Source organism: Branchiostoma floridae, chromosome 4 (assembly GCF_000003815.2).
Source record: "Branchiostoma floridae strain S238N-H82 chromosome 4, Bfl_VNyyK, whole genome shotgun sequence".
NCBI lineage: Eukaryota > Metazoa > Chordata > Leptocardii > Amphioxiformes > Branchiostomatidae > Branchiostoma > Branchiostoma floridae.
Genome location: NC_049982.1, coordinates 15,778,819 through 15,792,626, shown reverse-complemented (window position 1 = coordinate 15,792,626; position 13,808 = coordinate 15,778,819). Strand labels below are relative to the sequence as shown.

The following is a 13,808-nucleotide window of genomic DNA, read 5'->3' as shown; positions in this document are numbered from 1 at the left end:
CTAGAAAGTCTAACATCAATCCGGACTACTACTTTGTCAGTTCGACAAGGTAATATCTTAACAAAATCTGTGAAGTAGATGTTTCTAGGCATGCAGTGGCAAAAAAAAAAAAAATAACCAAAGGCGTGTGCGATTGGGAAACTGGGTAACATTTCAGACAAGGGTAGATGCATCCCCGCAAGTCAGTTCTGGACGCTCCCTAAAATACAAATGGACGGTCCCTACCGAACCTCATTCCCGCGAGGTCAAAAGGTCATAGTGGGAGATTGAACGCATTGTAACAACAATAACTATCCGAATCTTGGACCTCATAGATTTAGCTAGTGTACAATGAATATGTATACGATTGCTGTAGTACAACACCTTATATTAAGAGTCAAAAGCGAAACAAATTGACTTGTTATTGGAATCACTACAGGCGATAGATTGCGATAATGTGCTTTGTTACATTGCTTTGCTATCGGTTTGGTAAAAATGGCGGCTGAAGTGTGAGAAAAATCATCGTAGAAATCTCAAGGTTTGTTTTGAAGACAAGTAAGTCATTAAACTTCGGGTTATTTGGAATACTCCAGACCTGTGTGTTAGATTGAAAAGCTTACACTGACTGCAGGCTAATACTGGTGATCTGGGGTGTTCCAGCGATCGGCGAAGTAATGTGTTTTGTGCCCTAGCTAGGGGAAAGGTGTCTTGGCACACAAATTTTATGTATCTTTGTTTAAAGAACGCACAAAATGGCTCTTGTTCCCGTATATGTTCAGTTACCGCGAAAGAAGCTATGCCGACTTTTGTTTTGTTATTGAGCAACATGGATTGTGAATAAACACTCTTATGTGGTACAGAGATTTTCATCGTCTAATCTCGAAGCCAAATATTTTTTTTTTCTTTTGAAAAATAATTCGTAGTGGGAGATGCTCTAACTTGGGACGTGCTCTAACTTGAGACAGAGTTTTTACTGATCTTATTATGCACAAGTACGCCGTGTTTGTTTCCACAGACAATACTGATTAGAAAGCTAGTCCATGGACACAGCAGTCGTTGACATCCAAAATGTTATACTTTTTTATTGTTTATTGTCGAAAAGTAGTATTTCAAAAATATGAATGGTGGTGCCAAAAGCTCCTAGGTGGTACAGAATAAGCATGTTCACAGATCCAATAGCACAGGTCAAAGGTGAAGGCCCCAGACTTGCAAACTGTTTATTACATTTCCTCGACCATGCTAGATATGTCTGAGTTCTGTTGGTCGGTTTACATTTAATTTCTAAATGCAAGACATTTTGTTTATGTCTCAGGGGCTTTCACCTTTGATCGGCACATGTGCAGTTGGATGAGTAAACATGCTAGACTTATAGAGGGTTCTGAACAGCCCTCCCCACATAAGGGGTGAAGTATGTAAGAATTCAATTCTTCTGTTCAAACCAACTTCTAAGAAGAGCAGAAGTTCAAAAGTGCTCAAGGTTACCTGCGTTTAGAATACCCGGTCTAACGTAGAATAGAATTGAAGGTACATTCACAAGACCAGCTTGCAATGTTTTACTGGGTATTTACCTTCCAACAGAGACCCATCGGTACTTTGGCTGCTAGGTTGGGAAGGAATCAGGTGATCAACAGTTACAAGTGCAAGGCTTGGCAGAAGGTGGGTGTTACAAATGTGTTATTATGCCTACTATTACTTTAAACTTCTACTATTATGCCAAATAGTAGTTACGGTAAATGCAGAAACTTTTGCGGTGGTTTAATGTTTGCGATTTTCACGGTGGCTGCTTCACCGCGAACTTAAATCCACCATGAACATTTTTCAATGGCAGGGAGAGACTACAGTGCATCGTGCTACCACGAACTTAAAACCATTGGAAACAGGCCTTTTTCCCGCTACCGTGAAATTAAATCCCCGCAAACTTAAATGCGTTTACAGTACTTAAGCTACTGCATATGATCTTAGAAATGGTCAGACGTTTCAGGTAGAATCCACTACCTTTCGTCAGTGACGCTAAAGAGATCTTGTTGGAGAGCAGTTGAATGTTCATATATCCTAATTAAGAATTGATATGCAAAAGAAATCTAGTTGGAGAACTGTTTTTTTTTTTCAAATCCTAAATCTGAACTAATATGCAAAAGAAATTAAGTGGATCCTACCTGAAGCGTCTGAGTCTGACCGTTTCCAAAATCAGTTGTTTGAGTAATTGCTATTTGCCATATCTTACTACCTGATGTCTAACCTTCATCGACGTGTGTTTTTAGTCTGTGAGACCCTGTTTACACATGACAGTCCTCCAGGATGACTTTTTAACTCAAGTTCATGCATATTGATGTGCCCAAGCCTAAAACTGAGGAAAACAGTAGGTACTAACTAAGCAAAACTTGATGAGGTACACAAATGCAAAATTTTAGTGCAAACACTGCAGGTACATGTAAGATATGTGACCATATAGAGAACTTGCGTGGTTGGTCAAGCCATTTTGCAGCACTTTTAAAAATGAGTTTTGGGCATTTTAGAAAATGTTTGATGATGAATGCAGATGAAGTTGGCTGCTCGCAGAAATTGAACAGAAACTGAGTTTGACCTATTTACACTGCACTCCAAAAGTCCAGCCTGTTGTGTGTTCTTAAAAAACACAGTTCTTAAAAATACTTTTTTTTCAGCCAGTTTGCCCAGGCGGCAGCTTGAGTCAAAAGCCAGGTTGCACCATCAACAATTTCTAGGTTGCCCTACTTTCTAGTTATTACTTTCTTCAGATGAGCTAGTTATCCATTATCTTTTCTTCCAGTTACATGTAATTAATGTTTTATCTTATCAAGAAATTAATACAAAAGCTTATACATGTACTAGTATATACATGTACAATGTACCGGTAGGTGGAAAAGCGGTGTTCCAAAAGTTTCAGGTTCCAGGCTGTGCTACCTGGTTTGAAATTAAGTTGTGCCAAGCAAAACATGGTTATTTCGTGTGCAAGTGGTTATTTCGATCACTGAAACATTCATTAGGAAAACCTGCCCAAACCTGTTTAACTAGTCCAGTGTAAACAGGGCTTACTTGGTAAGTACAATTAATTAACAACATAGAACATAGTAGTTTTCTTTTACACAACCAGTACATAGAAAAGAAGTTGAGAACTTTGAAATGTTTATTTTGCACTTAAGATTGGAGTAAAAAAATATCTGATTGCATCCCTGAGCCACTTGTTGAAAAGTTACACAATAGATTGAGTTCCCATCCATTTCTATATGCTAAGTTAGCATATTATAATAATTCCTGTGTTTGAGGAGAACTACACCTCAAGCTTATCACAGAACCTACAACCCTCACAAGAGAAAGGGTCCTTCTTGGTGGTTGTGGTCAAACTTAAAGCTGTCCGTCTGGTCTTATGCAGATTACAGTCCAAACTGCCCAAGAAGACAACTTAGGGGACAAATGAAATCTGGTCTATGTGGATAGGTGGTCAATATAGACAGGATCCTTACTAGTAATGCTTGAGTCAATAAGAAAAAAATATCTAAGGAATCATCATAAGTGGTCACATTGGACAGGTTGTCCTTATGTGGAGGTGGTCACCAATACAGATTTGACTGGTGTATAGCTAACAGTCTATACAAAACAGCAGTAGTTTACCAGTCATGCAATCAAAATAGAACTAGTGCCTAGTAGTGGTGTCAGACCCCAGATAGGGCAGGGGAGGAGTGTGCCACCAATGTCTTCATCATCAGAAGTTCATGTAATAATTCCCTATGTAGACACATTGTGTACATATATTACACCACAGGACTCTAAATCAACATGGTCATGATAAGGAGGTTGGTCATGATGTCACAAGGACTAGTAAAAATAAGTTCCAGGGCCATGACTAAAATGTTTTTACCGAGATGTAGTTTGTAGAAGGCTGACATCATGCTTGTCAAACATATATTGATTTTGACTTCAAACTGCACTGTTTAATAAATAAATGAACAATACTGTTACATGAAACTGTTGGAAAGAATCCATCAAGTTTGTGATGATATGTACAACACAGTGAAGTCATTTATTCACTCTCTTGCAACAGACTCTAGAAAATGTTATTCATAAATAATCAAAGAATCAAGCTTGTTTATGTTTTTTGCTCCGGGAAGGAGGGTCACCTCTGTTTGCAGATGTTTCTGTATCAGTGCTCGAAATACTGGGTGTTTGTGCACCCAGGTTACCTGGTACATCCAAAATTGGAGCTGTGCGCCCAATTTTTTTTCTGTGGGTTTTCATAGAATCATAGGATTACATGTATGTATGTAAAGATGTCAGTATGCTAGTAAACACTATATTCTTGACATCCATGTGTTAGAAAGATAATAAAATGTCTGTCATAGTACTTGTTTAAGAATCAGGTACTTCCCATGCTAGGACGAGAACATGTTAGATTTGTGCATTTTCTTAACATCGCTGATTTCTGTGACCATATCATCACGATCTCTGGATTGGCAAAATTTCCTGGATGTCAGAAACAGAGTGAAAATGTCAAAGCAAGTATCGCTTTCCTGATTTCTGAAGAGTTCTGTTCATTTTATTTCATTTCAAATCACTACTTTAGTAGGTTTGCCATTAGGTTATTCTGATATTCTACTTTATTTCATGTGGTGCACCCAATTTGCTAGGTTGGGCACACCAGTGCACCTAATCCTAAAAATGAATTTCGAGCTCTTTGTTCTTCCCTTTGTTGCATTTGTATATAGTTTGGCATGTTGTGTGCTGTGTGCTCGTAGCTGCGTAATGATGCATATTGTTTGTTTTTTAAACCATAGCTGTTTGTATTAGTGATGACATTGTGATATTTCAAAAATCACTATGTTCTTGTTATCGTGGAACAGGTCATTGATGTCATTAGGCATTTGGGGTCCAGTGCTAATTTACTCATCGCCAAGCAGATACATGGGTTACGTGCTATTTGACACAGACAGATAAAACAGTAATGATTGTCGGCTGCAATGGGAAATTTCCACTGTAAGGGACAGTATCAGATTACAAGAGCTCCCCGGCTTTCCTCTCCTTGCAGTAATTGTTTAGTTCAGTTAGAAATGTACATTATCGTATATAAATCATGCAATTTGTCAGTCTGGGACTGTCAATGTCATTGGCTCAGAATATATGGTTGTCAACTGTTGTGGTGCAAATTACAGATGTGATTGAATAGCTGACTGTCTTATTATTGTCACATTCGTTAAAAAATTAAACCCATCACTGCCCAATGTACCTACCATAAATATGTCACAGAGTATGTGTCCTATTGTCTCTTGAATTACACCACCAGAGTACAGTGAATGGCATTCAGTTGTATTCTGAATATGGGGCAGACAAGGGTGTGTATGTGGTAAAGTTTGCTTTGGTTGTTATGAGTTTTGGAAACCCATTTGGTGGTTGTTGTTTGATGTACATGTATTGTGGATCCTGGTCTGCTGGATATGGTGTTCACTCGGTTAAGCATGCTTGCAATTTGTCACAATCAATTAATCATGGATAGGTCCTTGTGAAGTTGCGTGGTACATTTAATGGCTAAAGCTTTCTCTGTTGTTTTGACCCTGTCGGGAACTCCTAATCCTAATAAACTACGATTTTAAACCAGCACGGGGTCACATACCTGGGCTCGAAATACCACCTGCATATGCAAGTTAGTGCGGGTAAAATTGGAACTGTGCAGGTATTTCTGGTGTCTACCTGCACCTGACCTGCACTGGTCCATATCAGGGCTTTAGCCAGCTCGAATTTTTTTTCCGTCAGCCAATTACAATTGTCGCGAAAACCGCGAAAATTGATTAGAAGGACTGAACTGAGACCTTGAAAAACGGGTTTTAATGAGATTATCGTATGAGAAAGGGCGCCGACACACATTGTCAACAATCATAACAATAGCAAAACAAACAGTGTGTGGCTTTTACGGCCGTGGACGGCGTCCCCAAGCCGCCTGTAGCTTCCACCAAGGATTTTTGTCCGTCAAGGTTGACGGATTGGTTTTAAAATTTTTCCGTCAGACGCAGCAAATTTCCGTCAATTGACGGAAAAACGGACGCTGGCTAAACCCCTGGTCCATATACTGGGTTTTGTACATAAATATCCTGTGATGTAGGTGCATTAGGATTGTTATTAGCTGCATTGACTGTTAGTGTTACCACCTATATAGTATAAAAGATAAAATAGCAATGGTTCCACAACAATTTCAATATGATCCATACTTGCTTAATTCAGAGGGGTGCAAGTAAAATTTTTCTGGTGCAGGTAATTTTCAATTTTAGCTGCACCAGTGCAGATATGCAGAAAAAAATATTTCAAGCCCTGCATACAGCCGCAGTATGGTTGCAATATGCCACGGCCACGTTGGGCAGGTAGCCACTATAGACTATTTCTTAATGCTTGGGTCAATGAGGAAAATCCAAGAGACCGACAAAAAGTGACCACAATGGCCAGGTGGTGGCTATGTAAAGGTGGCCGGCACTGGCCGCTAATACAGGTTTGACTTATCAAGACGACATATGCCTTTACCTATGTGCCAAATTTCAACTCATTCAATGCAAAAAAAAAATCTGTTATAAAACCAATGGCATTACTTTCTGAAGCCCCCTCGTACATTTGGGACCACATTTGTTACAAAATTATATGCAGCAACATCTAGCCTTCAGTGCGAAGTAGTTGCCGTCATTGTTGACCTGAGGAAGGTGATAGACGGTCGCAGAAATGGCAGCTGCTGTATCAACATGTGGTTGTGAATAAAGATGTTAGAAATACATGTAATACTGATAGTCCTAGTATGCTCTTAGCAAAGAATTGAAATAGACTTTGTTTTTAAGTTGGCATGTAGCACAGATTTTTTTATGTGTGACTTACAATTTTGTTTCTCTTGACAGGTGTTTACAGGCTCCATGTCAATCCTTCTACAAGATGCCAAGCAAGAATACATACTGGAAATGCATGTTGCATTAAAGAAAAGCTGCTCTACTGTGTCAGGAACACAATGTGTACAACTTAGAAAGTAATGTAATTGTTGACCAAACTGACCTTTGATCAAAGGAACTCAGTAAAGATGCCACCCACTCCTGGAACTTGTGGCAAAGCCAGAAGCTCCCAGTTGTCTTCACAAAAGAAAGGAGGTAAGCTCCAGAAGACCCTAACTAGTCCACAATCCACTGGGAAGGTGAGGAAGTGCTCGTTGCGTCTTAGAAACCTGGAGAGCAGTCAGCCAAAGGAACATGGGTGTTTCTCTGAGGTTCTCAAGTGCATGGCAGAAGATGTGAGGAGAGGTACATCTAGTTCCAAGGGTGAAAATCTGACCGATGTGGCAAATGGGTTGGACCAGTCAGAAAGAGCCAAAAGTTCTGAGCTGACTGAAATATCAAGGACCAGTAACAGGAATGGTCATGAACAGGATCATGTTGCCAACAATAGAACATCTCAGGTATCTAACCATGGGAACTTGAAAGCACGTACCAAAAAACTCTTGTCAATGAGGGTTGCCTTAACTGATGTAGAGCTGGGCTCTGCAGCAGACAATACCCTTTTCAAGACAGGTGTGGAGAGGAAGAACGATCTGTCTTCTGCCACTGACCTCACTGATACACCCAGGAAGAGAAACACAAATATCAAGGGTTCATTTCCATATACAGGCATCGGCAGACCCTCTAAATACAACATACCAACAGTCTCCATAAGCCCTGGGAAGGAAGGTGTTAACTCCAATGTCAATAAGACTGATGGGATGGAGTTTCAAACCTGCAAGATTGCCAAGCTGCGGGGAAATGGGTCAGCCATAGAGTGGATTCAAGTAGATCTGACAGAGGCTAGTATAAATGACTACATCAAATCCAAGAAAGCAAAGCTGGCTGAAGAGGAGAAGATGGCTTCTGGAGGCAGGAAGAAGGAGAAAACCTACTATGTGACAGGAAACGTTGTTGAGAATTCTACCAGGCAAGGGTGCAATAAAAAAGTGGTTCCAAAGAACTCTAGTAAAACTAGCAATTCATTGTCAATGGTCCATGTGGTTGATTTGGTTGAGAATAGTAATAATAGAAAGAAACACCTCAGATCTCATAGTTCTGCAGCAGCCAGTGTGACCAACTGCCAAGGAGATAATTTGAAAGAGCAGACACCACTTCAGAAGAGCACTGTGTCAGATAATATTGATACTACAGTAGAATCTATAACACTTGATGATGAGGTTGAAAGCAAACCAAACAATTGTAAGGGCCAGAACGTGTTCTACAAAGAAGAGCAGGAGCAGACTAGTGAAATGGAGGCACACAACAAGGAAATCCACCCAGAAGTCAGAGGACAACATCGGAGTACGGCTGAAGTGGAGGGCCTGTCTGAAATAAGTCAACAAAGGGACAATAAAAATCAAAAACACTCAGAAACAGTTGTCCAAGACCAGGCCTCGGAACAAGATAAGGTAAACAGTGAAGAGGAACAGGTGCCTTTACAAAACAGTAATACAGAAAACCACTCAGAAACAGTTCCTCAAGCCGTAGAGCAAAACCTGATAAAAGATTACGTGAAGGTCAAGCCTGATAAAGACTTACAGCAACATCAACAGACAGTGCAAAAGGAAGAAATCACTAGAACAGAACAATACTCAGAAACAGATGGACAAGTTAGGCAAGTAACATTTGAAGATGATGATACTGCTATAATCAATGAGCAAGAAACTACAGGGAAAGGAAGTCACTCAACATCAGTTGTACATGACAGGCAACAACAACAGGTAGCACTTGAAGATGATAACACTTCTATAATCAACGAGCAAGAAACTACAGGGAAAGGAAGTCACTCAACATCAGTTGTACATGACAGGCAACAACAACAGGTAGCACTTGAAGATGATAACACTTCTATAATCAACGAGCAAGAAACTACAGGGAAAGGAAGTCACTCAACATCAGTTGTACATGACAGGCAACAACAACAGGTAGCACTTGAAGAAGATGGCACAGCTGTAACCAACCAGCAAGAAACAACTGGGAATGAAACTGACCCCAAAACATCTGCCCAAGTCATGGAAGCAAATCAGGTAGCGAGTGAAGATGAAGACATTCCAGGAAACCAAGGGCTAGAAACTCTTGTAGAAGCAAAGAGTTCAGAAATGGCTGTTGAAGATAATCAGGAAATAAAAGAAGAGAAAGATGTGCCTGCTTTCTCCCAGCAGGAAATGAACATTGTAGATCCTAGTTTGGAAGAGCCATTAACATGTGATAGACAGATAGATTCAGCAATGGTGGGACCTACTACTTACAATGAGAATGAGAATGATAGTGATGCAACTGATGTATACAGCTTCACAGAAGACAACAGCACACATGGGACAAATGTTGATTTGGGTGCACTGAAAACCATGCCTGACCCAATTCAACATCACTCTGTGAAAGATGGGCAAATGCAATCAACTGATGTTGGTCAGTCTGTTCAAACTTTGTCAACAGATACAAACATAACTGTCCCAGATTACGAACCAGGTGACGAATATGAGGATGTTGAAACAGCATCAGTGGACCCAACACCAACAGTTTCCGTCGCTAGCCAAGAACAAACTATGATAACAGAAGAATCACATCTGGATGTCAGTGAAGAGGACACAATGGTGAAGGAAGTGCCATCTTTGGGAGTTACAGAATCACAGGATACAATAAAAGGGGAATCACCATCTCTTGTATTTGAAGAAACTTTTGTATCTCAAGGAACATCACCTCACCCAGATGTAAATGAATTAGAAGAATTACCACAAATTTCACCATGTTTGCCAACAGACTTGAGCCAAGGTGACAGGGAGTATGAAGAAGCCTTACCCTATACATGTTCAGATATAACAAGCCAAACCCCAGATGCCTCTGTATTTGTAGGGGAAGCTCCGGACGTCACAAGCCAAAATGAGATTCAGGTCTCGGGAAGTGTGAATAAAATGACTCACAATCCCCAAAAGCGGGGTCCAGGTCGACCAAGAAAAATAAGAAAAGTTGAAAAACAGACATTTCCAGGAAAAGATGTCACAGTAGTGTCTTGCCCAATGCTGCAGCCGATAAACATCCCCCCAAAACGGGGTCCAGGTAGACCAAGGAAGATAGGATTGCCGGCTAAAGAAAGACCAGCATTGCCTGCTAAAGATTATCCAATCAGGTCCAGAGTGATTAAGCGAGGTCGGGGAAGACCAAGGAAGCACCCACGTCCTAGTGAACATTCCCATGTACCTGGTACCAACAAAAACAAAATACCTCACATCAACCAACAGCTGGGAACATTGTCAAAAAAGAGGAAAGTTGAGGGGGGAGAGGACTTGCAAAGTGGTCACCCACCAGCAAAGAGAAGAAAGTTGAGACCACGCCAACCAGACAAGACAAAGGATTGTCCCAGGGTAGATATGAATCAGGCAACTAAAAGTTTGCAGCAAGGCAGCGAGGAATCAGAGTGTTTGGAACCACCAGCTCATGGCACTCGTAGATCCATAGATGTTGCCTCTGAGGGAAAAAATGGACCTGACAGCATGTGTGAAAAAGACAATAAAGAAAGGCCCATTCTGGCACATGAGGAAGAGCGGCGAAAAGATGCCACTGTTCACCTGGTCAAAAGAAGAAGGGGAAGACCTCCTAAGGACACGGGCAAAGTTGCATTCATTTCAGATGAAGGAGAGAGACAAAAGAGGACTGGTCACCTGGTTAAAAGAAGGGGAAGACCCCCCAAGGGTGTGAGCAAAGTTGGAGCCATTTCAGATAATGGAGAAGGACAGAGGGATACTAGTCTCCTGATCCAAAGAAGAAGGGGAAGACCCCCCAGCATCATGGGCAAAGTTTCACCCACTTCAGATAAAGGTGAAGGGCAGAAGACTGTAACTTCAGATCCATTGCAGGCAGTGCCCAAGAAATACACCTTGTCAGTTAACCTAACTCGTATCAATCACCAACTTGAGGGGCACTTAAGCCCAACTAACTATGCTAACAACAAGACATGGAATGATGTGTCTGGAAAGAAAAGAAAGGCCAGGGAGTTGATTGCAAGGAGCCTCAGACTAAGGAACCACAGAAAAAGGAGTGGGAGAAAAGAAGCTGACACCAAAAGTATTCTGACACTCGAAAGTCTTAGGCAAAGTGCAGGAAGGAAAGAAGTGTCACCTCCCATTCAGAATGAGACACCAAAGAAGAAAGGCAAGTCACCCCTGAAGTGCAGATATTCAATGGCCCTGCTGTCCTGTAGTCAGTGTGATTTTGCCACCATTGAAGAGAAAAAGATGGAGCAACATCGTGAGAAGACGGGCCACATGGCTGCAAGCTCTGCTTCACTGGGGGAGATGGAACAGGAGACACCAAACACAATTGGGAGGGTGTACAAATGCAGCAACTGTAGCTACAAGAACAAGAAGAAATCCCAGGTGCTACGTCACAAGGCCAAATGTGATAAAAACCTTGTCCGTGTATTGAGGCAGGTCCCTCAAAGCAGCAAAGAGGAAGACGTCCAATCATCTATTGACATAGAGAAATCCAGTCAATCTTATTTGACGTGCAACAAATGCCCCTTTAAGACCTTATATAAGCACAATCTGATGACCCACAAAGAGCACCATAATACCAGGTGCAAGCACAGACGCCTCACATGTCAGCTGTGCTCCTACGGCTGCAATCGCCAACGTAGATTTCGGAAACACATGCAGTTACATAAGCAGGACAAAGCAGTTCCGGTAGAATCTTCAGTGAGCAGGACAGTTGAGCAGGCTAATAATGTTCTTGAGAGTGACAAAACTGTTTCAACAGGAGATGGAAAAGTTCCTGCCAGAAATAGTGATGTGTCAGATGATGATGAAGATGATGATGTTAAAGAAAAATGTCCGCATTGTCCCTTCGAAACACACGTCCCACTGTCTCTTGAACTGCACATAAAGCATCATAAAGACATTTGCCCCAACCTGCAAATGCAGTGCAAGTTCTGCACTTTTGTTTGCAAGACAAAAACCCACCTGACAAGACACATGAAGTTACACAAAGTGGCAACAGAACCACTAAGAGAAGAAAACCATCTTGTCAAAAACTCTGGTGACGTGCAGAAGCAAGCCTTTTATGCTTATGACTTTGACCTTAACCAGGAAAACTGTCCAGAAAAGATTGACGTACACGCTACAGTGACCAAACAAACTGAGGTGAGAGAGCAGCATGTCTGTGTGAAATGTACCATGGTCTTCAGATCCAGGTATCGGCTCCTTGTACACAAAATCCAGCATGAAACAGGGACCTACCTACGCTGTGAAGAGTGCAAGTTTAGGACTAAAAAGCCCAAGAAGTATCAGTTCTTGGCACATCTAAACGCACACTTCAACATGAAGCCGTACAAGTGTAAGTATTGCCCTTACAGGGCAGGCTGCTACCATACTGTCTTTAAGCACATCCTGAAGTCCCACAACAACAAGATGCAGCACTCCAGATACAAGTGTAATAAGTGCTCCTTCTCCTGCAAGGGCCTTGGTTGGCTGAAGCGTCATCAGAAGCTGCATCTTCAAGGGCACGTTGCTCCCACAGAGGGGAACAAAGAGGCGAAATATGACATTGAAGTTGAGAACATCATTGTCTGTGGCAAGTACAAGCAGAAGAAGATGAAAGGACAGGATGAGATTGTGTGCACAACGGAAGATGTGAGCTCCACCACCATCGTTTCACCACAGAAACATGCTGGGATCAGGTGAGTTTGCAAGTTTTCCAGCTTTCACAACATAGCAGCAAATATTTCTCAAACTTTTCAGGTATCTGAGATTTGGCTGATGATTCTTACAGTTCAATGTACCCTGACATGTTTGTCTGCCTTCCTGTATTTTAGCTGCGTGAGGGAGGTCCAGAACACCACCGATGGTAGTGTTGAGTTTTGGTTCCTGTGCAGATTCTGTGGCAAGATGCACCTAGATCAGGAGTCTTGGTTTGCCCACGTCCAGCGCCACATCATCAGCAGTGCCTGGCATCCCAAAAATGCCTTATCGTCCCAACCTGCTCAAAAAGAAGAGACCTTTCCAACAATAGGATGTCCTCGTAGTGGTCTACATGTATGCCCAGGTGAAGAGGTTGAGAACAGGCAGCATCATGTAGTGATGGAAAAACATAGGATCACCGATGGTCAGTCAGAGGATGCTCTTGACAAAGCAGAAGAGTGCAGCGTTCAGGACAATGTAGATGCGACAGCAACACAGAAATGTGGCGATGGGAAGGAGTGGAGTAGCAAAACCTCCTTACAGGAAGACCTGGAGGAAACTGCTGAGTGCAGTGCTTCCTCGGAGAGAGGCAGAGAAGAAGATGCTGAGGTGACAGGAGACCAACTAGTAAGAGTCGGCCTGAATGCCACAGACTCAACTTTTCATTGCAGACAGGAATCAAACTCGTGTGGTCATGGATCTGCTCTGGACACAGACGATGACTCCGATCTTCCCCCATTACTCAAGACCACCAACGAGCTGGAACTGGCCTTTGTGTTCCCGCCAGACAAACAAGCAGAACTCATCAGAGAACATCTAGTTCAATATGAGACATCAAGTATTGGGTCAGCGGACAATCCTGTTCCAAGTCTACAAGAGATTAAACCAGAAGGTCAGGAGGAACCCATCTACTTATCACAGTGTGATTACGCTAGTAGTTCAGGATCCATGTTAGGCAGTAGTGAAGATAGGCTATCGTCGGTAGGAAATCTGACTGCAGACCAGAAAGAGGCTGGACCAGATTTATCAGGGTGGATCTCTGCGCTACAGTACAGTCAGACTTCTGAGGTTGAAGGGGCAATCTGTGCAAAGGTGCCAGGTCTCCCGCCAGGGAAGACCATCAGGTGTCAGTTTTGTGGGCAGC

The 13,808-nt window shown here is 42.0% G+C and overlaps 1 protein-coding gene across 1 annotated transcript in view; it reads left to right on the top strand.

Moving 5' to 3' along the window:
* Positions 1-354: 354 nt before the first annotated feature.
* The window catches only part of LOC118413595, an 18,460-nt gene continuing 5,006 nt past the window's right edge, over positions 355-13,808 (top strand). The window contains exons 1-5 of the mRNA XM_035817122.1: positions 355-534; positions 1,558-1,635; positions 6,864-9,599; positions 9,648-12,663; positions 12,799-13,806. Of these exons, the coding sequence (XP_035673015.1) occupies positions 7,040-9,599; positions 9,648-12,663; positions 12,799-13,806 (6,584 nt within the window). The 5' untranslated portion in view covers positions 355-534; positions 1,558-1,635; positions 6,864-7,039. The remainder of the gene's footprint in view (positions 535-1,557; positions 1,636-6,863; positions 9,600-9,647; positions 12,664-12,798; positions 13,807-13,808) is intronic.